Source organism: Girardinichthys multiradiatus, chromosome 4, assembly GCF_021462225.1.
Source record: "Girardinichthys multiradiatus isolate DD_20200921_A chromosome 4, DD_fGirMul_XY1, whole genome shotgun sequence".
In the NCBI taxonomy this organism is placed as follows: domain Eukaryota; kingdom Metazoa; phylum Chordata; class Actinopteri; order Cyprinodontiformes; family Goodeidae; genus Girardinichthys; species Girardinichthys multiradiatus.
The window spans coordinates 39117455-39143725 of record NC_061797.1 but is presented as its reverse complement, the minus strand read 5'-3'; the positions used below and the strand labels follow the sequence as shown (position 1 = coordinate 39143725).

The following is a 26271-nucleotide window of genomic DNA, read 5'->3' as shown; positions in this document are numbered from 1 at the left end:
AGGGGTTTTCCCACTTTGTCAGGAAAACATAGTTAGGTTGAAGAACACACACACAGACACATTTGAGGCACAAAACTCAAAAAAATAAAGCTTTAAATTTAAATTAAACTGGATAAATTATAAATTTTACAGACATAAAACTCCAATTCATTTTTTTACTTAATATTTTTTTATCTAAACTAGATAACCTGTATCTTCATACAGATAACCTGTATCTTATTTTCTCTGTCATAATTCCTTACTTTCAGTGTACAGAAATAAAAGAGTGGTGTAAAAAAATCCTGATTGAAGCCACTTTTTCAATTATCTCTGATTGCTTTTTTTAATAGAAATGTAAAAAGCAATTAGAGCATTCTTTCTCAACCCATCAAGGGTGCCCTGTTAGAGATCAAGCAGCTACAGTTTTTCTGAGTTGCTCTGTGAAATCAAAAGCTTGGGTCTTAGTCTAACCAGGTTCCTTCTCTAAAAAACTGCCTGCTTTATATTTAGCATTATAAATGAGTGTCATGACAGAAAAGGGTTGTATACAAAATCTTTATTGACATTGCACATTAGGCATTTGAGCCCATCAGGATTTGTACATATAAATTCTGGGTGTTTTGTGACCCATAATCCCTGAGTGACAGGACACCGAATCAGAAAACAAGTCTTGCTTCAGTCTGCTGCATTTCTTCAACCTCTTCTGAACTGAGGTCATTGTTTTTCAACCTGGACAGGAAAGAAGGAGACTGAAACAATTCATCAACAAATACCATGATATTAGGTATAGTGCTTAGAGCCAGAATATATGGTGTTTTTGAAGTTTTTAATGGCACTGACTCTTGCATTACAACCTAGCTTTGATCTCAGTTCTGACTACAATACAGTGCCTCCCAAAACAATTTACACTCCTTGAGCCTTTACATATTTTTTGTCAAGTAAGAACCACAAACTTCAGTTTATCTTATTGAAATACTATGTGATGGACCAATACAAAGTAACACATCATTTTGAAGCTGAGGGAAAAGGATACATGGCTTTCATTATTTTCAGAAACAAATTTAGCATGCATTTTCAGCCTCCTTGATTTGCTTCTTTATAGAACCACATTTTGCTAGGATTACAGTTGCAGGTCTTTTGACGTACATTATATTTCCACATGTATTTGCTCACTACTTAAAATCACTAAATTCAAGGGTTTCCAGTTGCTTCCATGGCCACAAATGGAGACAATCTAGCACTCAGGCAAACATTTCTGAAAGAATGAGTTGCTCCCAGGTGCTTAATTAATTCTGGCGTAGTACCATGATAGGATGTTCACAGTAAGTACAGTCATGAAATATTATAGCTACTAAATATCCACAGTGAACTGTCTGTTGTATAACAAAGTGGAAGCTATTGAGAATGAAAGCAACTTAGCCACAAAGTAGTAGGTTACATACAATCACATTGTTGGTTCAGTGGATGCAGAGAGAAGTAGTGCTCAAGGGTCAACAGTTTTCCGCAGAGTCAATAGCCAGACCACCAAACTTCATGTAGCCTTCAGATTAGCTCATGGACAGTGCACAGAGACCTCAAAGGAATGGATTTCCAATGGCCGAGCTGCTGCATCTATTCCTTACACCACCAAGTGCAGTGCAATGGAAAGTGTCAAATCCAGTGGTATACATCATTTTACTACTGTATTTTAGAGCAGTGGAAATGTTCTCTGGAGAGATAAATCATTCCTCTCTGCAATCCATTAACCAGACAGGGTTTGGCAGTTGCCACTTGAACATCGCTTTTCCAGACTGCATTATGTACAGTACTATTTTGATGCAGTGGGGATTATGCTGCAGGGATTTTTCTCAAGAGTTTGTTCCATTGAAAGGAACTCCGTCTACTTTAGCATACCAAGACATTTTGGATAGTCTTATGCTCCTATCTTTGTGGGAACAGCTTGGGGAATGCCATCATTCCTATGCTGGCATGACTATGCACCAGTACATAAAGTAAAGTCAATAAAGACATCGATTAAAGAGTTTGTTGTGGAAGAACTGGACTTGACTGCACAGAGTTCTGCCCTCAAACTGTTATAACACCACTGGGATGAATTAGAACACAGACTGTAAAGTTAGGTCTTGTTGCCCAACATCAGTCTGTGACCTCACAGATGTGCCTCTGGAAGAATGTCCAGAAATCACCATAAACACTCTGCTCATGGTGATTATAAACCTTGTAGAATGCCTTTGCAGAAGAGTTGAAGCTGTTACAGCCTTAAATAGGTGGACTGACAACATATTAAACACAATGTATGAACAATGGGATTTTCAAGTTCTAATTTATGTAAAGGCAGACTAGCAAATACTTTTCACAGTATAGTGTACATTCACATTTGTGGTTTTAATGTGACAAAATATGAAACAGTTCAAAGGGTATAAATACTTTTGCAAGACAATGTATATTGGTATGGTTCTGCATCACCTACCATACTGACTTGACATGATCATTGTGTTTTAAAGCTTGAATCAGAGACTCCACTCCTGTTCTGGTTATGCAGTTCTCAGTCAACCTTGCAAAGAGAATAGGAAGGCACAACCATTTAAGCACTACTGCACAATTTGCTCAAATCGCAAACCAGACAGTTGGCTTATGCGAATGAAGTCTGCACTTGTTAATGGCCTTAAGGCTTTCCTGTAAGACTTACCAAAGCTCCTCCAGTGATGTGCTGTACCTGATAATGTTAGAGAGGGCACAGGCCCCTGCACTTCCTACACCATTGCCTACAAGGCTGCCAAAGTATGCATGTACATGTTAGTTCTATTGTTGTTTTAATGTGTAAAGAAGATAAGAAAGAAATGGAAATGTAATTCTAAAATATTTGAACAGAAATAACTGTTGCAACTCATACACCCTCAAACTTAAGCAGTGCTGTTTGATGTTTTTTTTCACACTGTCAAAGCTTACATAACATTTGCAAATGTTTAAAGCAAGTATTACCTGAACCACACAATGGATTTGCTGTACTGTAAAGCATTTGCAAGGGCCTCTGCTCCTTCGTCACCTATCTTATTGCCCCAAAGCCTTTGAATACAAGAAAATATAGATATTGTGCATAACTGAGAAAAAAATGAATGAAACATTGCACAAACATTTTTTACCCTAAATACTGCAGTGAATGATTGAATTTCAGTCCCTCTGCAAGCTGTTTTGCTCCTACTGCTGTAATATTATTGTTACCCAGCCTGAAAGAAAAAACATACTGTTATTATTCTGTTACATTACACAGTCATTGTGAATACTGTAACTGTAAGCACTACAGGAGTGCCACTTTTGATGACGGTGTGTGCTGACCTTAAGGACAGGAAATTCTGCTTGGTCTTTAGCAGGTAAGAAAAATGCAGTGTACAGGCATCAGTTAGCCTGTTGTTGAAGAGGCTGGACAAAATGAACATAATGCTTAAACAAACTGATAACATTTGACCTGTAGGTTTATAATTAAGTTAGTTGATGAACTATTCCTAATTTACTTACGCAATTTTCTGGAAGTTTTCAAGGTTGAAGACTTGATTGATCAGTTTGCGGATGCCCTCGTCTGTAATATTATTATTTCTGAGGCTAATAAACAAACAACAGGCATTTCTGGTTAACTATGAAAGCTTACATTAAATAAGATGCATTTACTGTAATAAACAAATAAACTAAACTTAAATAAACTTCAAATAAACTGATGAATAGTGTCAAAAAAGGAAAACAAGTGTGATAACAGGAGAAAGAACACATAACAATCTCAGTTTGAAAAACCAGTCACTACTGAGGAGCTAGGCTAACACCCAGTGAGAACCTGAGCAGCTACAAAGCAGATTTTAGCCATCCAAAACTACTAAAAGTCCAAACTTTTACAGCCAGTCAAGCGGTCACTGTTTTATAAAGTTTATGATGAAACCTAATGTGTAGATTCCACTCTGGAATAGGGCTAGTTCTTAAAAGCTGCTTGGCTTTGTTATAGTCCCATTCAGATTTTTCCCACAATTAACATAAAACTACAAGCCCCTCTTTAATGGATCATTTTGTCATTCAAATCACAAAACTTAATCTGACAAGGACACAAGGCTGTTTTCGCAGCAGTGCAGCTGGGAACCAAAGAGACATGGCCTAAAACTTAGTAGTATTCCCCTGGGCAGCATAAAGAAGGTATGTTTAAATAATTTTTACTAATATTGGCTGATTTCTGTGTTGCATAACTCATGCATTTAATGCTTTAAAATACAGCAAAAGTTGCTGTGTACCATCCATAGCATGTTATCTGTATTAGTCTGTGTGATGGCCACACCTGCAGCCACACAGTCGGTAACCCCACACACCAACATTTTTTCATTTTGAGTTTTCATATACACATTTACTGCAGCATAAATACATGGGTTCCTGTTTATATTTTCATTTGACAATATTGAAATACATTAGTTCTAATTGTAGCACGCACATTTGCTTAACTGTTGTTAATGGGGGAAGACCATGGAGTCTTTATTCTAATTTTTGTATAAGTTCTCTTTGCTTTTATGATTTGCTAATTTTGTTTAGTTATTAGTCCTTCAAGTTAATTTTTAAGCTAACTGTGTTTAGTTATTTTTGTTAGTAAAATTTCTGTAGACGTTTTACTTCCCTCCTCCTCAGTGTGTCAGTCTGGTCTGATCAGCCAGTATTTAAGTCCCCTTTGTTTGTTGTGTGGGAGGTCAGTTTGTTTGTTTGAGCAGTTAGTTTGAAGTTTTGTTATGTTTAACCCTGATTTTTTTGTCTTGAGTTTAGCTTCTTCATTGGACCTCTTTTAAGGGCCCTTTAACCGTTATTTGAATTTTGTTATTTTGGAGAAATAAAACCCATGTTCTTTGAAAATTATTACTGTGTCCTCATGCTTGACCGGCCCGGTCTCTGCAAAATCATATGGTGTCTCTGGCCTTTTTAATCCTGTGCTGCTCCTATTTTTGCAATTTACTATATTACTTCCTTACTCTGTGCCGCATCCATTACTTAAACAGCTCATAGTCTTTAAGAGTCTGAGACTACATCCCTATCAGAGGCTTCATATTGGTGGATTGACATCAACTCTCCGATCCATATCTGCACTCGTACTCGTATTTGTACTGGTCGTCTACCGCTTTATCCGGGACCGGATCGCGAGAGCAGACTCAGTAGAGATACCCCCTCCCCACTCAAGCTTCTCCGGGGGGAGCCCAAGGCGTTCCCAGGCCAGCTGAGAGACATAGTCCCTCCAGCGTGTCCTGGGCCGTCCCCTGGGCCTCCTCCCGGTGGGACGTGCCTGGAACACCTCCAGAGGAAGGCGTCCTGGAGGCGTACGGTATAGATGCCCAAGCCACCTCAACTGGCTCCTCTCAATGTGGAGGAGTAGCAAGCTCCTCACCCTATCTCTAAGGGAGTTCCTGGCTACCCTACGGAGAAAGCTAATTTCAGCCGCTTGTATCCATGATATTGTTCTTTTGGTCATGACCCAGAGTTCATGGCCATAGGTGAGGGTAGGAACGTAGATCGACCGGTAAATCGAGAGCTTCGCTTTTCGGCTCAGCTCTCTTTCACCGTGACGGACCGGCACAGCGTCCGTATTACTCCGGAAGCGATCCGTCTGTTGATCTCCTGCTCCATTCTCCCCTTACTCGTGAACAAGACCCCGAGATACTTGAACTCCTCCACTTGAGGCAGGAACTCCCCTCCAACCTGAAGAGGACAAGCCACCCTTTTCCGGTCGAGAGCCATGGCCTCGGACTTAAAAGTTATAAACAGGATCGGTGACAAAGGGTAGCCCTGCCGGAGTCCAACATGTACTGGGAACAAGTTTGGTCCGCAATGCCGAGGTTCGACTATCGGCCGGACTCTTCTCTCCAATACCTTGCCTTACCAGGGAGCCTCCATATCTGTACCTTTAAGCTAATTGCATGCCTAAAGAACATGTGCAGATTGCAGATTAAGAGTAATTGAAAAGGCTGAGATGGTTTTGACTTTTATCTGCACCAGTAAAGATACTGACTAAACATTCAAACTAAATTATCAAACAGTCAAAACATTTAAGCTAAGAAGCATTTAGGCATTGGACTCACTACAGAGAGTTACAAATCTGCATGCAGGGAAGAAGCTGCTCCACTCCAACATCGCCTACTGAATTGTTGTCCAGCTGAAGGCCCACAGGATTCTTTAGGTGTTTGAGCACATAGGCCAGTGCAGTGCACTCCACAGGGCCAATGTTACAGTATGTCAGTTTCAAGTGGTCAACCTCTAGCTTGCTCATGGCATTCATAGCAATCCTGCTCTCCTGCATCTCATAGATGCATTTGATGAGCCAGACAAATTCTGGCATTGCATGCATACTCTTCTTCTCTCCCTGCACTGGTTGAGGGATTGACCTGAAATGTTGCTGCATGCCTTTTGAAAGGCATCTTGCTGCCTGTCTGGCCTTTTTCTCCACCAAAACACTGGAGCTGCAATGGAGCCAGAGCTTTTGATAGCGCTGGGACAGTAGTCCAGACACAAAGGTAGCTGTGATCTGCAGATTTGATGTTTCTGCTGTGGTAGAATGTTCCTCCAAAATCTTCTGTGTATTACTTGAATGCAGATAGGCTCCAAAGCATGCACAGCCAACACTGTTCTTCTTAATTTCCTGCAGCTCAAAAAGCTTAGGGATAGCTGAGCAACCAGTGTTACTTGATAAAATGACGTAGATAGCAGCAAAGAAGCACTGCATTGTGACATGAAGGAATTCATAGTATTTACTGTGGGCTGGGGACATGTTTTTGCTTTGAATGAGAAAGCCCATGCAGATGTCTGATTCAGTTACACCACATATCTCCAAGTCTGCAACTGAAAAGATATAGTTGAAGTTTGATATTCCCTCAAAAGCAAGCTGCCCAAGATGCAAGACTGTCCCAAGGTTCTGCTGCAGCCAACTTACTCCAATGGAAAGCTTAAAGGTGCTGTGGTGCTGAAAAAAATGCTGCAGGATCATCAGGTAAACATCAGTGACTGTTTGCGGGCTTCCCTCTCCACATCCAAGCAGCTCCTTGTGGCACTGTGAGACTATCCAGCAGAGAACTGGACTGTGGCACAGTCCAAGTAAAGCTGTGTTTGCCTGTAGCGATTCTAAAACCATAGCAGCCTCATTTGGATCACTGTGATGTTTTCTCACAAAGCAGTCAATGCCAGATGGGGAAAAGCCTTTCAGATGCACCTCTTTGTGTAAGTGCTTCTTCAAAGCAGGCGCCACTGCCTCTGGACGGCTGGTGACTACTTTTCTCACCCCTTTCATTAGAGAACCTTGGATTAAGTTAAATAATAGTACATGAACAGGTGCCCGCTGGTTGGGGCAGCAAATCCTATGTTCATCCACAAAACTCTGCTTAAGCTCATCCAGACCATCAAAGGTGAAGAGGACAAGATGAGGGTGGTCCAGAATGAACTGGAAGATCTCCTCTTGCTCCCTGTCTGGCCAGCAGCAGTGCTGAAACAGCAGTTCTTGTACTGACAAATCCTTGTGCTCTGAGTTCAACCTGCGGCAGCTGAATGGAAACAGAAGAAGAAAGTCTTGAAGAGCGGATCCTTGAGCCCAGAGAAGGTGCAGCTTCTGGAGCCAGGTGCTCTTTCCACTTCCGGCCTCCCCGGATACCAGCACTGTGTCGGCATCCTCATTCACTGTCCCCACAGGGCCTATTATGTCCTCGAAGCCCATGGATTTGTAGATCTCAGCACTGTTGTTTGGTAGCTCTAGCTGGACTTCAGTGTAGATGTCATCTAAGGGCATGTGGCTGGTCCCCCCATAAGTACTAAGGAAGCGAGACTGTGCCGACACAGAAATGCTCAGCTTCTTCTGGTATTTTACAAACTCTAAGGGAAAAGAAGGATACAATAAACAAAACGTTAAACACAATAAACCCCAATAGGTCTTGTACTGCTGATAAGAGTGTGTCATTATCTGCACTGGCAGTTCTGTACTGGTATAGGCTGAAAGGCCACTTGAAAAGAAAGAAACAACAACTCCAACAGATACATAAAAAGTCAGAATATACTTTGCAAATACACTTAGGAACAATGACTTAAATATATGAAGACATGCTATGTAGTCTGTTGAACGTTTTGCCATAATGGCCATCATTACATTTGGAGGAAAAATGGGGAAACTTGCAAGCCTGTGAACACCCTCCCAATTGTATTTTTGCTGGCAGAATTATGTTATTGGATATTTTGCTGCAGCCAAGACTGGTGTACTTCACTAAGTAGATCAGGAGGAAAGAACATTGTGTGGAAGCAACATATAAAGACCTCAGCCAGGATGTTAAGCTGCCTCACTGCCAAATTAGTTACAAAGTGGCTTAAGGAAGTCAAAATCAACATTTTGGAGTGGCTATAGCAAATCCCTGATCTCCGCAGACCTGAAAAAGCTGTGTGTGAGCAATCCTGGCTCGGTTATACCAGTTCAGGTCAGGAGGAATGGGCCAGAATGTCAACAAGCTATTGCAAGAAGCTTGTGGAAGATACCCAAAATGTTTGCTCCATACAGTTTAAAGGCAATGTTACCAATAATTTAGGAAATGTAAGAAAACCTCTGACTTTGAAGAATGCCATAAGAAATTTGCAAAAAAAACAAAAAAAACATTTTTCAATAATTGAAACAGTTTGAAACACTTTGGGTAAACACTTCAACCATAAACTTATTTCTTTCTCTGGACATTTCACAAAGAATATTTGAAATAAATTTAAAATGATAGAATTTCCAAAAAAAAGGACAAAAATAAACCATTTTGATTTATTTATATTTCCTTCTGCTATTAGTAGCATAACATCTAATTTGGGTCCTTTGTTTTTGTCAGTATGTAAAGTTGTTCAAACTAGCTGCACTACTATTTAACGTTTTTTTTTTTTTTTATCTGTGTCTACACATTACTTTATTGGTGCCTTTTCAAAAAGGAACAGGGCTTTATCCATTGTAGGCAACACACCTTTAGTCAGGACTTGCTTCTTCTGCTCTAGGCTTGATCCAGATTCTTGTCTTTGCTGAACATACTGTAGGACAACTGACGCCGCCGACTCTCCTTTGGATCTGACATGATCGAGTAGACGCCTTGCCTGTTACACATGCAACATGTATGACAACAGAACTATTCAGATCAAAGAAACAGTTTAACATTTGGGAAATAGCTTTACTCAAAGTACAGAAAGCCCCCCAAATCTTTAAATTCAATAGAAGCCATGTGAATGTTTAAAAAAGAAAGATTGTCACAAGTTGTTGTGAGGAAAGGTTTGGAGGAAAATTGCAGTCTAGTGATCCTTGGCTCATTTAGGCCAGAGTCATTTTAGTTATACGTTACAACCCTAAAGTACAAAGTTAATACCAGCTGCAGGTGTCAGTTTGAGATTTACTGCAAAGTTACAGTTTTGTATTTATAAATATCATAACAGTAATATGTATTTTATAAATTTACTTATGCATGTATTTGAATAAAACAATAGATCTCGATTTACCGGTCGGTCTACGTTCCTATCGTCACCTATGGCCATGAACTCTAGATCATGATCGAAAGAACGAGATCCCGGATACACGCGGCTGAAATTAGCTCCCTCTGTAGAGTTGCCGGGCCCTCCCTTAGAGATAGGATGAGGAGCTCGGCCATCCGGGAGGGGCTCGGAGTAGAGCCGCTGCTGCTCCACATCGAGAGGAGCCAGTTGAGGTGGCTCGGGCATCTATATCGGATGCCTCCTGGACGCCTTCCTCGGGAGGTTTTCCAGGCACGTCCCACCGGGAGGAGGCACAGGGGACGGCCCAAGACACGCTGGAGGGACTATGTCTCTCGGCTGGCCTGGGAACGCCTTGGGATCCCCCCAGAGGAGCTGGAGGAGGTGTCTGAGGAGAGGGACGTCTGGGCGTCTCTGCTGCCCCCGCAACCCGGTCCCGGATAAAGCGGAAGACGACGAGTACGAGTACGATAAAAGTGAAACACCACCAATAAATGATTTATAACATTTGAACCACATGCATGTATCCATCAATAAAGTTTTTATATTGCCTATAATTCTGTGCAGAGTTGCAGGGAGGCTAGTGTTACCTCAAGCAAAGATTTGTGTAGTGTAGGCACACATATGAAATGACCAAAAAGAAACTTACAATGAATATTAACATGACCTAATACAGATATCGCTGACTGACTTAACATTTGTGTGGGATATTTACAGATTCAGTGTGACTCATGCAGTCGGTGGTACCATTTGCAATGTATTTACATGGATCCAGTAGAAATGCCAGAATGGATGAGAACGGCGCAGGACTGCCCGCTGTGTCACTGATAAAAGTGTTCATTGTTTTCAGGTTTTCATAGTTGTTGCATTCTTTTTTCCAAGTTAGATTTAGATAATTTTTTGGTTTAATAACCTTTTTTTTAACTTTCCGTTTATCTTAAATAAAAAGTTTGCAAAGTTGTTTAATATTAAAAGCTATGTTGAATAAAATACATGTTGTATAAAGAATGGCGTTACTTGTCTTTAACCCTGGACATCAAATGTACTTATTTATTTTACAAAAATGAAGAATATCCAGTATATACATTCTAAAGTACTCTGGTTATAATATAGCTCAGTGTTCCCAATCCTGCTCCTCAAGCAGTGCTCCTCACACCTGACTTAAATGAAAGAGTGATTATCAGGTTTCTGCAGCCCTGATGGCTGTTGCGGAGGTCATCCAATCATTTAAATCTGGTATACTAGAACAGAGCCACATCTAAAACATGTAGGGCAGGGGTACTTGAGAAGCAGGGTTAGGAAACACTGGTATAGATGACCGTCTAACATAATCATCTGAAGAGATTGTGTTGTCACCTCTCATGATTCTGGAAAAATTACTTGTTGAAAGTGACACAAAAGTATATAACAAATAAGCATTAGTTGGTACTTTGACCTGTTATATCTCCAAACATCTACCGTAAAATTATTAAATATTTATTTTTTACATAAACATGTATGTGAAAGTTGTAAATATGTCATTAATATAAATGTTCTTAAGGTTACTTTTCTGTTTTCCTCTTAATTTCTCAACCCTTGTCCGGAATGGCATCTTGTCTGCTCTATTATTGTAATGCACCGTGTATGCGCAAAGCTAATCTTCAAAAGAGAGCTAACGTCGACTGGCGTGACTGTCGGCTCACTTGACTGCAGTGTACTGTGCTGGGTGACACAGAAAACATAACAACAATATCCCTGATGGTTATGCCAGACAGCACTAAAGTCTTGAGTGTTTTGCTCTGCATATTCCATGCAGACACGGTGCTTAATGGCTCTAGGGTATCCACAATGCCGTCGTCCATGCTAACATTCTGGAGAGCAATTATCATCCCAATCATTTGAAAGATGTCATCCAAACAACTCAAAATGGCATCATATGATAAATTATTCCCCTCAATTTGATCTGCTGAGGTAACCACAGCTGAATGAAGTTCAAGAAACTTCACCATCCTTCCTAAACCTTGGGCTTTATATCATAAAGCTGATTTTTAATGGAAAATGAAATATATTTCATGATAATGAGCTGATAATTTAATATGCATTAAATTATTTCACAATTTCATTGTCACATTAAACCATTATCTATTATTTATTGATCTAGATACCTATTTCATAATGTTTCATTTATTTATTTAATTTGGAACACTTTGGCGTTCCATATTTAGCTACTACCAACTGCAATAATGTATTAGCAATGCCAGACAATGAGTCCTTTATAACACTGTGGAGGATTATTGGCCCACTCTTCTCTGCAGAACTTAAGTCAGCCATATTGCATGATTTACAAGGATCAAAAGCCTGCTTTAGGTCACTCCATAGCATTTCAGTCAGATTTAAATCCAGACTTTAATTAGACAACTCCTAAATCTTTTTTTTTTTTTTTTTGAGTCATTCTGACTGCTCTAGAGCTTAGGGTCACGAACCAATCGCTGGACATTCTCATTTAAGATTTTGTTATAGCATAATTCATGCTTCCACCAATTATGTTTGGATGTTGTCTAGTTTCTGAAGCAGCAAGTCAGCCCCAGACCATCACACTACCACTGTCATGTTTGACTGTACGAATGATGTTTTCTTTCTGAAATGCTCTTTTTAATATTTTCTTCTTTTGTAGATGCAGTTAGCTGGAGTCACAAAGCCGTTGGAATGGCTTCGTAACCCTTTAAAGATGGACAGATGTTAATCACATTGTTTTTCATCTATTCTTGAATTTCTATAGATCAGATTCTATAGATATGTGTTCTATCCAAGTTATTTATTTTTATTTTTGTTATTCTTTGATTTTACAGCTCGGGCAAATGGTCTCATCTTTCCAAAATCGGATTAATCTCAGTTGATCCCAGTTATTACTTTTTTCAGCTGGTAAAAATAGCTTTTTTCCATAATAAATAGAAATCATCATTTGAAAACTGCTTTTTCTATTTACTCAGCTTATCTCTGTCTGTTATTAAAATTTATTTGATGATCTAAAATATATAAGTGCAAGAAATGAGGATACAAATACTTTTTCATAGTACTGGAAGTCTAACACATTAATAAAATGTGCTCCATTTTCTTACTGTACCTGTTGAGAAGGAGTGTGAATAGGCAGCTGCACTCCATCACAATCTGTGGAGGAAAAGTGACCTGATTCAACAAGAGCTCCCAGAACACCATCAATGCAGCCTTGGAGCTTGCAGACGAGGCCTGGCCTTTGAGTCAAGAGATCCTCAGTGGCTGTTCTTTGGGGCTTTACTCTGTCATCCAAACTGGAAGGGCATTGTGAAGAGAAGAAACCAGCACCCTGTGCTTCCGGCAATACCTGTTTGACAGCAGAGAAGAAAAGCCCACAGCTGTCTGCACCCTTTGTATAAACCAGGTCAAGCAGTTGCCTTGCGTTGCTGTACAGGGCCCTTCCTGGTACCAGAACGTTCTGATAGTCCTCCCATCCGAGCTCCCCTTGGGCAAGCAGCATATCCACGACTTCTTCAAGATGTTCGCCTGACCTGCTGCTGCATAGGGCGTGGAGAATTTCAGCACGTCGTTTCAGCAAGATCTCCTGGGCAAGCATGTTTTTTCTAACATCAGCTCCCATACCCGTAGCAGCCAGCTCGTACTCAAGAGTCACATCCTGTCACAACAAACATTAGCATGGTTTCATCCACACCAAAAATGTTTAAGATAAAGCTTCCCATCAGATGATTTTTACATACAAATATGGCAGATTTATTTTTATTGAGACATACACTGACTGCATCCCATTCTATTTTGTTATACAAATATACAAAACTCTTGACAAGAAGTAAAAGCTTGGCTTTCAAGACTTTCAACACATAACAAAGCTGGTAAAAAGAATAAGTACTCACCGTAAGATTTCAACAACAGAACTCTCTTCTCTCCATCTGATACTTGGGCAGAAACGATTGAGAGCTTAAGACCTGCCCCTTCCTCATTTCACATCTGAAACCGAAACTCACTCTGTTGCCATGTCTTTCAAGTAGAATGAAACAACCTATTGGCTGCAAATGAAACATCATCTAAAACATCCCCTAAAACACCAGCCGGTCTCATGAGAAAGGCAACACAATGAGGTAATTTGCCTGATGATTTATGAAACACAATAGAGGAAGTTGAATTCAGTTGGCCACTTGGTAAAGCCCTTTGTTTGTTGTGATGTGGTGACCTTTCCATATTCTTTTGCAGAGGTTTGCACCACAAATACTGTAAAGAGGAATAGTCATGCCGAAGAAACCAAGAAACCAAAGGGCAAACCCTGGAATCATATTTTTAAGTTTGTCTAAAAAGAATCAGTAGACATACTGAATGTCTGTGGGCTACACTAGTTGTAATTTAGTGTTGGAGCCACAGGATGGAAGTGTTGCATAATAAGTAAAACAGTCCATCATGCTTAGAATCCTGGCATCTTTCATTCTTGATTCCTCATTTTGTTACACTTCCTTCTTTCTTTAATCAGTGGTGTAATTTCCTTCCTGTTGTGTTATCACAATAAAACCAGGGGTGAAAGTGAGCCGGTACAGTCTGGTACTGCGTACCACTAAAAGATTCTGCGGCGGTACGCAGTACTGGAAAGAAGGAAGAACAGCTGTCTGCTATGAAGCCTTGTTCCAGAACCAGTTACGGCTGCAAAAATTCGTGAACACACAAAGATCAGATCCGCTACCAATAGGCAGTCTAAAACACGATTTAAACTCGAAAACACCGATTATGACCAGAGATTTCACATACACTACACGAGAGCGCATGCGCGCTTACCTCCAAAACAGAGCGGTTGCCAAGGAGATCGGTGCGTTCGATTTAATGAACTGGGAAATTTTACATCGGTGGTGTAGACATAAAAAAACGACGCTTGCATTAGGACAGGACGAACAATAAATCACTTACCATCTACAGACTTTTAAATAAAAACTGCGAAAACAACCGAACTGTCAAATTTTTAATTTAAAAGAAATCAAAACTTGACCACAATGCAGGGAATAATAACTTCTTTGTTCAAACGAAAAGACAAACTGAAGATGAAAAGTTATGCATCAGAAAATGGTTTATCATTGTTTCATACATGGCAGTTCTTTAACAATTGAAATATATATATATTCTACATTGTCAAGTGATTCTAATTTCTGCCTTATACAGACAGCCTACATTAAGCTAAAATATTGATATGTTTTAATTAGTTTGAGTTTGGACTTTGCTGAGAGAGATCTCTAGGGGGCCACAGATGAGAGTAACAACACACACACACACACATTATATGTATTGGAAATATGAATCTGAGAATATTATTTAATATGTTAATATTTATATTCTAATATTTTACCAAATAATATTCCGGTCTGTTAAGGATTGTCCTGTGAATACCAGCCCCATTAAGGCGATGGTATTAGGACAGAATAGAAAGGTGTGAGACGAGCTCTGGCATTATTGAACAGCATAAACTCTGCACACATATGGAATGAATTCACACAATTTCTTAAAATACAAGAATTTATTAACAAAAATAAGTCAACTCAAAGTCAAACATATTTCAATCAACCAACTCTTTACTATGCTAAAACAATCCAACTAAACTACCAAGCAGAATTAAAGAATAATGAAGACTAATGGGCTATGTACAATATAAACAAGTTGATTAAAGATTATTGGAAATCATGACCAAAAGAGTGATGCAACATTACCATGCAATGTTTATGTTTGAGAACCAAGGATTATCTTGAAGAATCTGGAAATGAAGTTAAGTTAGTCTTGGAACTAACTTAGGAAATAATCAGCAACCTTTAGACAACCCTTCACAATGCAAGATCAGATTAACTATTATTTTAATAAATTAATGTTTTAAATAATGATCTGCTGAATAAAACCAACCTCCTGGATGACTAATTCTCAACGGTGTCTAATTAACTGCCTTTATTTATTAAAATAATATTTGAAGAAATATTATTGAGTATTTTGGAAAAGAGCCAAATCTTTCTGGAGAAATGGGACTTAATGGTGTTTACTTAGTTACCAACTCTAGCAAATGATGTTCAGGGACTATTATTCACTAGCTTGAAAACTAACAACCTTTCTGTTGACTGGCCTTAATGCTAGCACACTTGTTCTTATCGGCCGGCCGTTGGGCTAACAAAGAAGCTAGCTAAAGTGCTAAGCTAGAAGATAGCTTAGCACCAGAATCAACACATACCTTTAAAATACCAGGGTTAAAATGCATAAGCGCTGACGGCGCGTTATGAGCAATGTTCTGGTTAAAACCACCGTTTAAATAAAGTTTATCTTAGCTTTAAAACATACAAAGAACACGAACCGGCCTGTGTGCTACAGGTAGCATGCTAGCACCAAGATAGCCGAGTTCCACAAAACAAACTTCATAACATGAAAACGTTTAGATCATTTCATCCTAAACCAATCGGTTAATCTGCCCAAACCCAACTTCTGAACCTGTTGAGGGAATGTTGTCCAAGGGTGAAGTTTGAAGAAGATATCCGTCGTGAACAAAGAGTTAGCTTCCCGCTAACTTCTTCAGTTTCTTCCGATCAGAAGGTGCGTTCGTTCTGTGAACAAAGGTTAGCTTCCCGCTAGCCTCCAGCTGTGGATGAAGAACGAACGTTGTCCGCTGCGGTCTCTGCCGTCTTCGGGGATTCTCTCGAACAGTTTTGCTTCTGTGGGGCCTCGAAGAGAAAATGTAAGCAACTCTTACACCTTAATTTCCCCGTTCACGAATGAAAATACCGGATACACAGACAGTATTTCATTCTACTTAACTTTGCATATGATCGGTGATCGGTCCTTGGATCCAGTTGAATTTATGTCTTTTTACCAGCAAAAGACATCAGCGCGCTGTGTTTCTCTCCTATCCGGTACCTCTGGAAGGCCGTGTGGAAGAGAAAGACTTGTGGAAAGGTGGGGGCTTTTATTAGGGTAATGGCGCCACAGGAAGTCCGCAGTTACCCCCTTTCCTGGCTGTGCTGGAAGAAGGTGCTGGAAGCACTTTATTTTGAAAAGTTCCAGGAAAGTATGTACCGGAGTTTTAGTGTTGAAACCCATGGCTGTATGGTCCCAACATATGTACATGTACAGGTCCTTCTCAAAATATTAGCATATTGTGATAAAGTTCATTATTTTCCATAATGTCATGATGAAAATTTAACATTCATATATTTTAGATTCATTGCACACTAACTGAAATATTTCAGGTCTTTTATTGTCTTAATATGGATGATTTTGGCATACAGCTCATGAAAACCCAAAATTCCTATCTCACAAAATTAGCATATTTCATCCGACCAATAAAAGAAAAGTGTTTTTAATACAAAAAACGTCCACCTTCAAATAATCATGTACAGTTATGCACTCAATACTTGGTCGGGAATCCTTTTGCAGAAATGACTGCTTCAATGCGGCGTGGCATGGAGGCAATCAGCCTGTGGCACTGCTGAGGTCTTATGGAGGCCCAGGATGCTTCGATAGCGGCCTTTAGCTCATCCAGAGTGTTGGGTCTTGAGTCTCTCAACGTTCTCTTCACAATATCCCACAGATTCTCTATGGGGTTCAGGTCAGGAGAGTTGGCAGGCCAATTGAGCACAGTGATACCATGGTCAGTAAACCATTTACCAGTGGTTTTGGCACTGTGAGCAGGTGCCAGATCGTGCGGAAAAATGAAATCTTCATCTCCATAAAGCTTTTCAGCAGATGGAAGCATGAAGTGCTCCAAAATCTCCTGATAGCTAGCTGCATTGACCCTGCCCTTGATAAAACACAGTGGACCAACACCAGCAGCTGACACGGCACCCCAGACCATCACTGACTGTGGGTACTTGACACTGGACTTCTGGCATTTTGGCATTTCCTTCTCCCCAGTCTTCCTCCAGACTCTGGCACCTTGATTTCCGAATGAAATGCAGAATTTGCTTTCATCCGAAAAAAGTATTTTGGACCACTGAGCAACAGTCCAGTGCTGCTTCTCTGTACCCCAGGTCAGGCGCTTCTGCCGCTGTTTCTGGTTCAAAGGTGGCTTGACCTGGGGAATGCGGCACCTGTAGCCCATTTCCTGCACACGCCTGTGCACGGTGGCTCTGGATGTTTCTACTCCAGACTCAGTCCACTGCTTCCGCAGGTCCCCCAAGGTCTGGAATCGGCCCTTCTCCACAATCTTCCTCAGGGTCCGGTCACCTCTTCTCATTGTGCAGCGTTTTCTGCCACACTTTTTCCTTCCCACAGACTTCCCACTGAGGTGCCTTGATACAGCACTCTGGGAACAGCCTATTCGTTCAGAAATGTCTTTCTGTGTCTTACCCTCTTGCTTGAGGGTGTCAATAGTGGCCTTCTGGACAGCAGTCAGGTCGGCAGTCTTACCCATGATTGGGTTTTGAGTGATGAACCAGTCTGGGAGTTTTAAAGGCCTCAGGAATCTTTTGCAGGTGTTTAGAGTTAACTCGTTGATTCAGATGATTAGGTTCATAGCTCGTTTAGAGACCCTTTTAATGATATGCTAATTTTGTGAGATAGTAATTTTGGGTTTTCATGAGCTGTATGCCAAAATCATCCGTATTAAGACAATAAAAGACCTGAAATATTTTAGTTAGTGTGCAATGAATCTAAAATATATGAATATTAAATTTTCATCATGACATTATGGAAAATAATGAACTTTATCACAATATGCTAATATTTTGAGAAGGACCTGTATATATATATATATGCATGCATATATGCCACCAGTGCCTCCCCAGCCCCCCCTCTAGCTCCTCCCCTGAGTACCGGCAAGAATTTATTACTACTTTCACCCCTGAATAAAACTGTTTGTGCACATAGAATCAGAATCAGAATCAGCTTTATTGCCAAGTTCATACATACAAACAAGGAATTTGATTCCGGTACACTTTGCTCTTTGGTTTTGTTTTTGCATTACAGAATATACATATTTACAATGTACAATATGCACATATATAATAAAAGGTGCATTTGCAACATCTGTATGCTGTTGTTTTGTACTCTATTGAATGTTCAACAGAGAAACACCGTGGGGGAAGAAACTGTCCCTGTGGCGGCTGGTTTTAGTAAACAGTGCTCTGTAGTGGTGGCCTGAAGGTAAAGCGCTGAACAGTTTATGTGCAGGGTGTGTGGGGTCTGCAGAGATTTTAGCAGCTCTTTTCCTGACCCTAGACCTGTATAAGTCCTGGATGGAGGGAAGGTCAGCTCTGATTATTCTCTCTGCAGACCTGATTATTCGTTGCAGTCTGGACCTGTCCTGTTCTGTGGATGAGCCAAACCACACTGAGATGGATGAAGACAGGACAGATTGAATGATGGCAGTGTAGAAGATGACCAGCAGCTCCTGTGGAAGGTTGAACATCTTGAGTTGCCTCAGGAAGTACCAGTCTCTGCTGGGCCTTCTTTCGAACAGTGTCTATGTGTGAAGACCATCTCAGGTCCTCAGAGATGGTGGTTCCTAAGATCCTGAAGTGGTCCACGGCCGATACAGTGTTGTTGAGGATGGTGAGGGGGGTGTATGGGGGTGGTGTTCTCCAAAAGTCCACCACAATTTCCACAGTCTTGAGTGGGTTGAGTTCAAGGTAGTTCTGACTGCACCAGTGTACCAGCCAATCCACCTGCTGTCTGTATGCAGATTCATCACCGTCCTGGATCAGTCCAATGACAGTGGTGTCATCTGCAAACTTAAGGAGTTTCACGGAAGAGTCCGATGAGGTGCAGTCATTTGTGTACAGGGAGAAGAGGAGTGGGGATAGAACACACCCCTGGGGGGCACCAGTACTTAGTGTGGCCAGTAGTGTGGCGGTTTGTGCAAAAATGATAAAAAACTGTTTCATTTCAAATACAGGTCCTTCTCAAAATATTAGCATATTGTGATAAAGTTCATTATTTTCCATAATGTCATGATGAAAATTTAACATTCATATATTTTAGATTCATTGCACACTAACTGAAATATTTCAGGTCTTTTATTGTCTTAATACAGATGATTTTGGCATACAGCTCATGAAAACCCAAAATTCCTATCTCACAAAATTAGCATATCATTAAAAGGGTCTCTAAACGAGCTATGAACCTAATCATCTGAATCAACGAGTTAACTCTAAACACCTGCAAAAGATTCCTGAGGCCTTTAAAACTCCCAGCCTGGTTCATCACTCAAAACCCCAATCATGGGTAAGACTGCCGACCTGACTGCTGTCCAGAAGGCCATTATTGACACCCTCAAGCAAGAGGGTAAGACACAGAAAGACATTTCTGAACGAATAGGCTGTTCCCAGAGTGCTGTATCAAGGCACCTCAGTGGGAAGTCTGTGGGAAGGAAAAAGTGTGGCAGAAAACGCTGCACAATGAGAAGAGGTGACCGGACCCTGAGAAAGATTGTGGAGAAGGGCCGATTCCAGACCTTGGGGGACCTGCGGAAGCAGTGGACTGAGTCTGGAGTAGAAACATCCAGAGCCACCGTGCACAGGCGTGTGCAGGAAATGGGCTACAGGTGCCGCATTCCCCAGGTCAAGCCACTTTTGAACCAGAAACAGCGGCAGAAGCGCCTGACCTGGGCTACAGAGAAGCAGCACTGGACTGTTGCTCAGTGGTCCAAAGTACTTTTTTCGGATGAAAGCAAATTCTGCATTTCATTCGGAAATCAAGGTGCCAGAGTCTGGAGGAAGACTGGGGAGAAGGAAATGCCAAAATGCCAGAAGTCCAGTGTCAAGTACCCACAGTCAGTGATGGTCTGGGTTGCCGTGTCAGCTGCTGGTGTTGGTCCACTGTGTTTTATCAAGGGCAGGGTCAATGCAGCTAGCTATCAGGAGATTTTGGAGCACTTCATGCTTCCATCTGCTGAAAAGATTTATGGAGATGAAGATTTCATTTTTCAGCACGACCTGGCACCTGCTCACAGTGCCAAAACCACTGGTAAATGGTTTACTGACCATGGTATCACTGTGCTCAATTGGCCTGCCAACTCTCCTGACCTGAACCCCATAGAGAATCTGTGGGATATTGTGAAGAGAACGTTGAGAGACTCAAGACCCAACACTCTGGATGAGCTAAAGGCCGCTATCGAAGCATCCTGGGCCTCCATAAGACCTCAGCAGTGCCACAGGCTGACTGCCTCCATGCCACGCCGCATTGAAGCTGTCATTTCTGCAAAAGGATTCCCGACCAAGTATTGAGTGCATAACTGTACATGATTATTTGAAGGTTGACGTTTTTTGTATTAAAAACACTTTTCTTTTATTGGTCGGATGAAATATGCTAATTTTGTGAGATAGGAATTTTGGGTTTTTATGAGCTGTATGCCAAAATCATCCGTATTAAGACAATAAAAGACCTGAAATATTTCAGTTAGTGTGCAATGAATCTAAAATATATGAATGTTAAATTTTCATCATGACATTATGGAAAATAATGAACTTTATCACAATATGCTAATATTTTGAGAAGGACCTGTACATAACTAAATTCAGTAATTTTATAGTAAAAGGTCAACACTAAAAACTAATAGTTAAGGCAAAAACACACTTTAACTCATAATGCTTTGTTGCGATATACAGAGCATTACAAAATACCACTGTCTCTGGAACCTTTTCACATTTTGCAATGCAAACACAGACTGGAGCTTATTTTATTGGTATTTTCCATGACACCTACACAAAGCACATAATTCCCTGTCCCTGCTAGAGAAAAGAACCCCGACATCATGATGCTGTGACTTTTAAGTCTCTCATTGTATGTCTCTACCAGTTTTGAATATATAGAAAAATGAATTATTGCCCATTATTTTTGCAAAATAGCCAGTTAGTTTGGATGGAGAGCATAGCTCTCAAGACATGTCACAGAGTCTCAATTGGAATTATGTTTAGACATGTTGTCCTGCTGAAAGATAACCCTCTGCTCCAGTCTCAAGTGTTTTGCAGCCTCTGACAGCTTGATGCTTCCACCTCAATGTTTCATTGTGAGGGTTGACTGTTCAGGGTAATGTGCAGTGTAGCTTTTCCACCTCAAATAGTGTTTTGCAGGTTAGGAAAAGAGTCCAGTTTTGCTTTCATCTGTCCACAGCACCCTATTCCATGTTTGCTGAGTCCCCGACATGGCTTATTTTCAACAATGACTTTCTTCTTGCCACTCTTTCATGAAAGCCCAGAGTGCAGGGTTAACAGTAGCCCGGTCAACACATTCTCCCACTTGAGCTGTGGATGTCTGTAGCTCCTCCAGAGTTACCAAGGGCCTTCTTGACTGCCCTCTTTACCCAGCCCATCAGCTTAGAAGAACTTCCATGTCATGGTAGGTCTGAAGAAGTGCCATTCCATTTTCCAGTGATGGGGCAAACTGTGCTCTGTGAGATGTTTCAAGCTTGTCAAATTGATTAATAACCTAAATATGTTTTAAACTTTACCACCTAGTACCTGACCTGTCTGTTGTGTTCCTTGGGTTTCATGTTGCTGGTTGTTCACTAAGGCTCTCTACCAAACCCCTGAGGGTCCTCACGGAACAGTTGGATTTATACTGATATTACATTAAGCAAAGGTGACCTCTGAAGGCAACTGGTTAGACTGAATTGTTTTAGGGGTATCAGAATAAGGTTGAACATGTTCCTGTTAAAACACATTGAAGTTTGCGGCTATAACATAAGGAAGTGTTCACCGCTTACTGTCAGGACAAAAAAGGTTCTGGAACAACAATGATTTATTCTTTGTGGTCCTTGCAGCTCCCTGTCGAGTACCGAAATCAGTTTATTATTCACCTCTGCTATGTTCTGAGGGGAAAAAAACTCCTCACACACATATGGACAGGAGTAATCAAACACAATCTTTCAAAGAGTAGCTTCTTTTCTTCTTTGTGTCTGAGAAACAGCTAAGGGAGTGTAACGCTGAGTGCTTTCTGTCAGGCTTACTACACAAATCTTTAAGGTGGAATTCTGTCATTCGAATGACAGAAAGGGGTCCAGAGGATTTGCAGGGGATACGATTTGAGGAATGAAAACTGAGACTAAGTAAATAAATAAATAAATAATTTTAGAAATAAATATCAGTGTTTCTTTCCTTGGCTCTACCAGAATTCTAAAGAATTTGTGGAAAATCTCAGAAAATATGTGGCTTCCTGCATTTGCTTTGCATTATTCCATAATTACTGAACATATTTTAGATCTGTTAAATTGTATGTTTGAGGATATGTCTTTGAAAATCAGTTCACAGATGTGATAATGTTCATTGTTTCAGGACAAAACCAAAGACGAGTCTCCTCATCAGCCTGCAGCTTCTGGTGAAGATTTGAAATGCCCGTCCGTGTGGAGTTAGCTCATCTTTGCGTAGTTCACTAAAATTCTGGCCAAGTACTAACCATTTTACCCTGCCAAGTAGGTTTTAAAGCCTCTGTAAGCACATCATAGTGTAGCAAGACTGTGCCTTCTTCCTGTATGTGTCCTCATAGATTGATCAGAACTGTCACTTTACTTATTGTCAGTATAGGAAATAAACCTATAAGTGCTTTTTCTTTGGTTCTGCTGCCCACACAGTCATTTAATGAAGTCTGAATTGTGCACAAAGTCACTACAACTGGATTGAACAACTCATAGAGAAACATACACAGTATCCAAGCTTTTTAGATCAGATGAAAGAAATTAACAAGAGAGCCCTTATGAATTTTTAACAGCCTGATTGTAAACTCATTAAAACCAGAATATTTTTTAATAAAAAAAAAACATTTACAAATTACACAGTAAGACATTTCAAAACATTAAAAAGGTTTGAATGTATTTATTTGCCAGCTGATTCTAAATATTGTTAAGCTGAATGTCTTGTTGTAATCCTGTGCTAAGGACAAACTGATAACCAAACCCAAAAATGATTTCAGTGTGCAAAAACATAATAGAAGGGGAAATTGAGGAAAAAAAATAGAGATGGGGAAAAGCCACTTCCTGTTGAGTTAAAAATGATTAGCTGATGTAAAAGATCATATCATCTTGCAGCCGGTGTAAGTCCAAGTTGAAGATTTTAAAGTATGTTGGGAAAGGACCACTGATCTTTTCAAACATGTTAATCCGATTGTCAATAGAACAGTGTTTTTTTCCAGACTGAGACAATACATAATTTATACTGTTTAATTTGTACTGTATTGCACCAACTACGCCAAAACAAATTCCTTGTATGTCCAAAAACGTACTTGGCAATAAAGCTTTTCTGATTCTGATTCTGATAATGTTCTACTAAGTATGGATGGGTGGGGTAGCATCCTTTCATCTCCTTAATGTTGCATTCAAGTCCAAAAGAGAGAGCAAGGACAGTGAGCAGCCAAAGTGTTACATAATTTATATGCTTTACTAATTATGTGTTTATCCTCTCACCCACTGTACCATCGAAACCAATTAAAGGGTAAAGGGTCAGTTTTAGGTCAGTAACTTCATTCAAGGGGTCTATTTCTCTCTCACCCACTTGTAATTATCAATTCTATTTAAGAAGAAAGATACATTTAGATTAATGAATGTGTACATCATTATTTGGACTAGTTTTAGGTTGGTTCTACTGGATTCAATGCTCAGTTACTGTAAACAGATGAAACTGTATGATATTTTAAACTTTAACATTGATGGTTGTTGGTTCCAACCCTGTATTTTGTTGGAGTGCACAAATTTTGAAAGACTTTGATTTATAATAACCTGCAACAAGATGATATAAGTTAATTGTAACATGTTTTATATTCTCATTCTAGATTACATTAAACATTAAAAAGTAAGAATTTCTGGTTTCTTTGAAATTATATGCTGTAAATGTGTTTTGCCTGTGCATTTGTTTATAGGCCAAGACTTACTATATCAATTGTTTCAAGTAAATAAGCTGTAAGCTATTCAAGGACAGACGGCAGTCATCCTACATTCGCCAAAGCAAATGGGTTAACATATAAAAGAGGATTAGCTCATTAGATTAATGACGACATTAACTGTAAGAGGATCCAGGAGTACCATAGAAAATGCACAGGCTGAAGCCACAAAGTGACTCAAACATGCAAAGGATTGCTGTATAATTAGAAATGGCTTCTCTGAGCCAAATAGTCATTTAGCTGTGGATGGCATCTCTTTCAGAGCAGACTATGTCATGTCAGTGTGTGTGTATGTGTGTCAATCAGTGTGTAATTGACAGGAAGATTAAAGCTCACATCTGAGGGCCTCTTTTTTTGCTGAAGCATACCAAGTTGAAGGAGTCTGGTCTCCAGCGTCTGCCCAAGGTTTGGGGTGCTGCGCTCAAGGTTAGCTGGGGCGCCCCGCTGAGCGTGCACTGTCTGAGATGGGTCCTACTTGTTGGACATTCATTATCAAACTCTATTTGCGCCTTTCATCTGCAGCTCTCTGCAGCACTCAGCATAAACTACAGAGGCACCTTGCAGCTTGACATCTCTCCATTCAGTCTGTACCTTAAACAGCATGCTGCCACATCAAAGAGCCAAAGCCTGCCTTTGATGTTGCAAAAAGAAAGAGCTCCAATGATCTGCTAAAAACCAATGTAACTTTCTGAAGCCTTGTTTTATTCATTTGCTATCTCTAAAGGTCTGGAGTCTGTTTCTAAAAGTCCACATGGCAGACTCGGATTTTGCAGAAGTTGGACGGCAGCTTTCACGTTATAATGTGAAATAAAAAAAGTTTAGCACCACTTTATATCCCTGGAGTATAGATTTTTTTTCCCCATGAATATCCTATTAAAAGCAACATTTGTTCTGTTAAAAGGGATTATCTCTGAGCTTAAGGAATGAAGTGTGTGTGCAATAGCAAGGAACAAGTTCACTTCCTGTAATTTATTGTATGGAGAGGATATGCACAGTTATTTCACATAGAGTTATTTGAAGAGTTATTGATATAGTTAGAATTTTGGTTTAAAGTGAAGGTTTGACCCTCTGATTAAGGCTTGGACACAAAATGTAAAATCAAACTTTTGTTTGCATCAAATTGAACATAATCATAAAATATACAAAATATTGCTTTTATTTAAGCTTTGAAACATCTTGTATATTAATGTCAGAGCTCACTAATGTGGATTATTTCTACTCTAAATCTTACCAGTACCTTAACCTCCCACCGCTGTCAATCAGTGTTAACTTTCATTGAACCTCCCAGATCAGTATCCTCTCGGCCCAACCTGCATAATAGCGTTTTTAGGTTTTTCCATCAGAATTTGTAAATTGCACAATGTAAAGCATCTAATTCAGTTTAATATGATGCTTATTGTTCTCATCTTTACTTTTATTTACTACTTAGTCAACTAATATTTTAATTATCTATTTAAGCTAGGGCTTTGAAGTCTCTGGAATCCACTGCTCTGCATCTTTTACAAGTTTCCCTGTTCCAAGATGCCTAACATAAAGTACCATACAAAAGTACTTATACGCCCTGAAAACCTTCTAACCCCAAACCTCAGTTTGTTGGTTTTGAAATTTTATGAGATAGACCAGCGTAAAGTAGTGTGATAATTGGTAAAAAGGAAAGAAAATAATACATGGTTTAAAAATTCTTCAACTCATAAAAATTTGAAAAAAGTTCCCATGAGACTCACATCTGAAAAGAGGTCCATGGCAAAACTGGAGGAGCTGCAAAGTTTTACGATTTTTGCTGTTCTATAGGAAAATGGTTTTTGTGTGTGTTTTTTAATATTATAATAGATGCAGGGAAATCTTGAATGAATGCATTTTTCTAAGAGAGCCCACATGAACTAGACCATCTTAACTTTCTCATAACATCTGGCAATTCATAAAATATCACATTTTTTTATAATACTACAATTAATT

The 26271-nt window shown here is 39.9% G+C and overlaps 1 protein-coding gene across 1 annotated transcript; it reads right to left on the bottom strand.

Annotated features, from left to right (window-relative positions):
• Window positions 1–520: 520 nt before the first annotated feature.
• nod2 (nucleotide-binding oligomerization domain containing 2) lies at window positions 521–13639 on the bottom strand. The gene is made up of 11 exons (XM_047364171.1): window positions 13356–13639; window positions 12575–13120; window positions 8958–9084; window positions 6069–7845; window positions 3493–3576; window positions 3313–3396; window positions 3120–3203; window positions 2959–3042; window positions 2666–2749; window positions 2447–2530; window positions 521–708 (listed from the first exon to the last, which is right to left on the bottom strand). Exons 2-11 carry the CDS (start codon window positions 13082–13084, stop codon window positions 636–638), a joined length of 2991 nt encoding a protein of 996 aa, XP_047220127.1. The 5' UTR covers window positions 13085–13120; window positions 13356–13639; the 3' UTR covers window positions 521–635.
• Between the last annotated feature and the right edge of the window lie 12632 nt (window positions 13640–26271).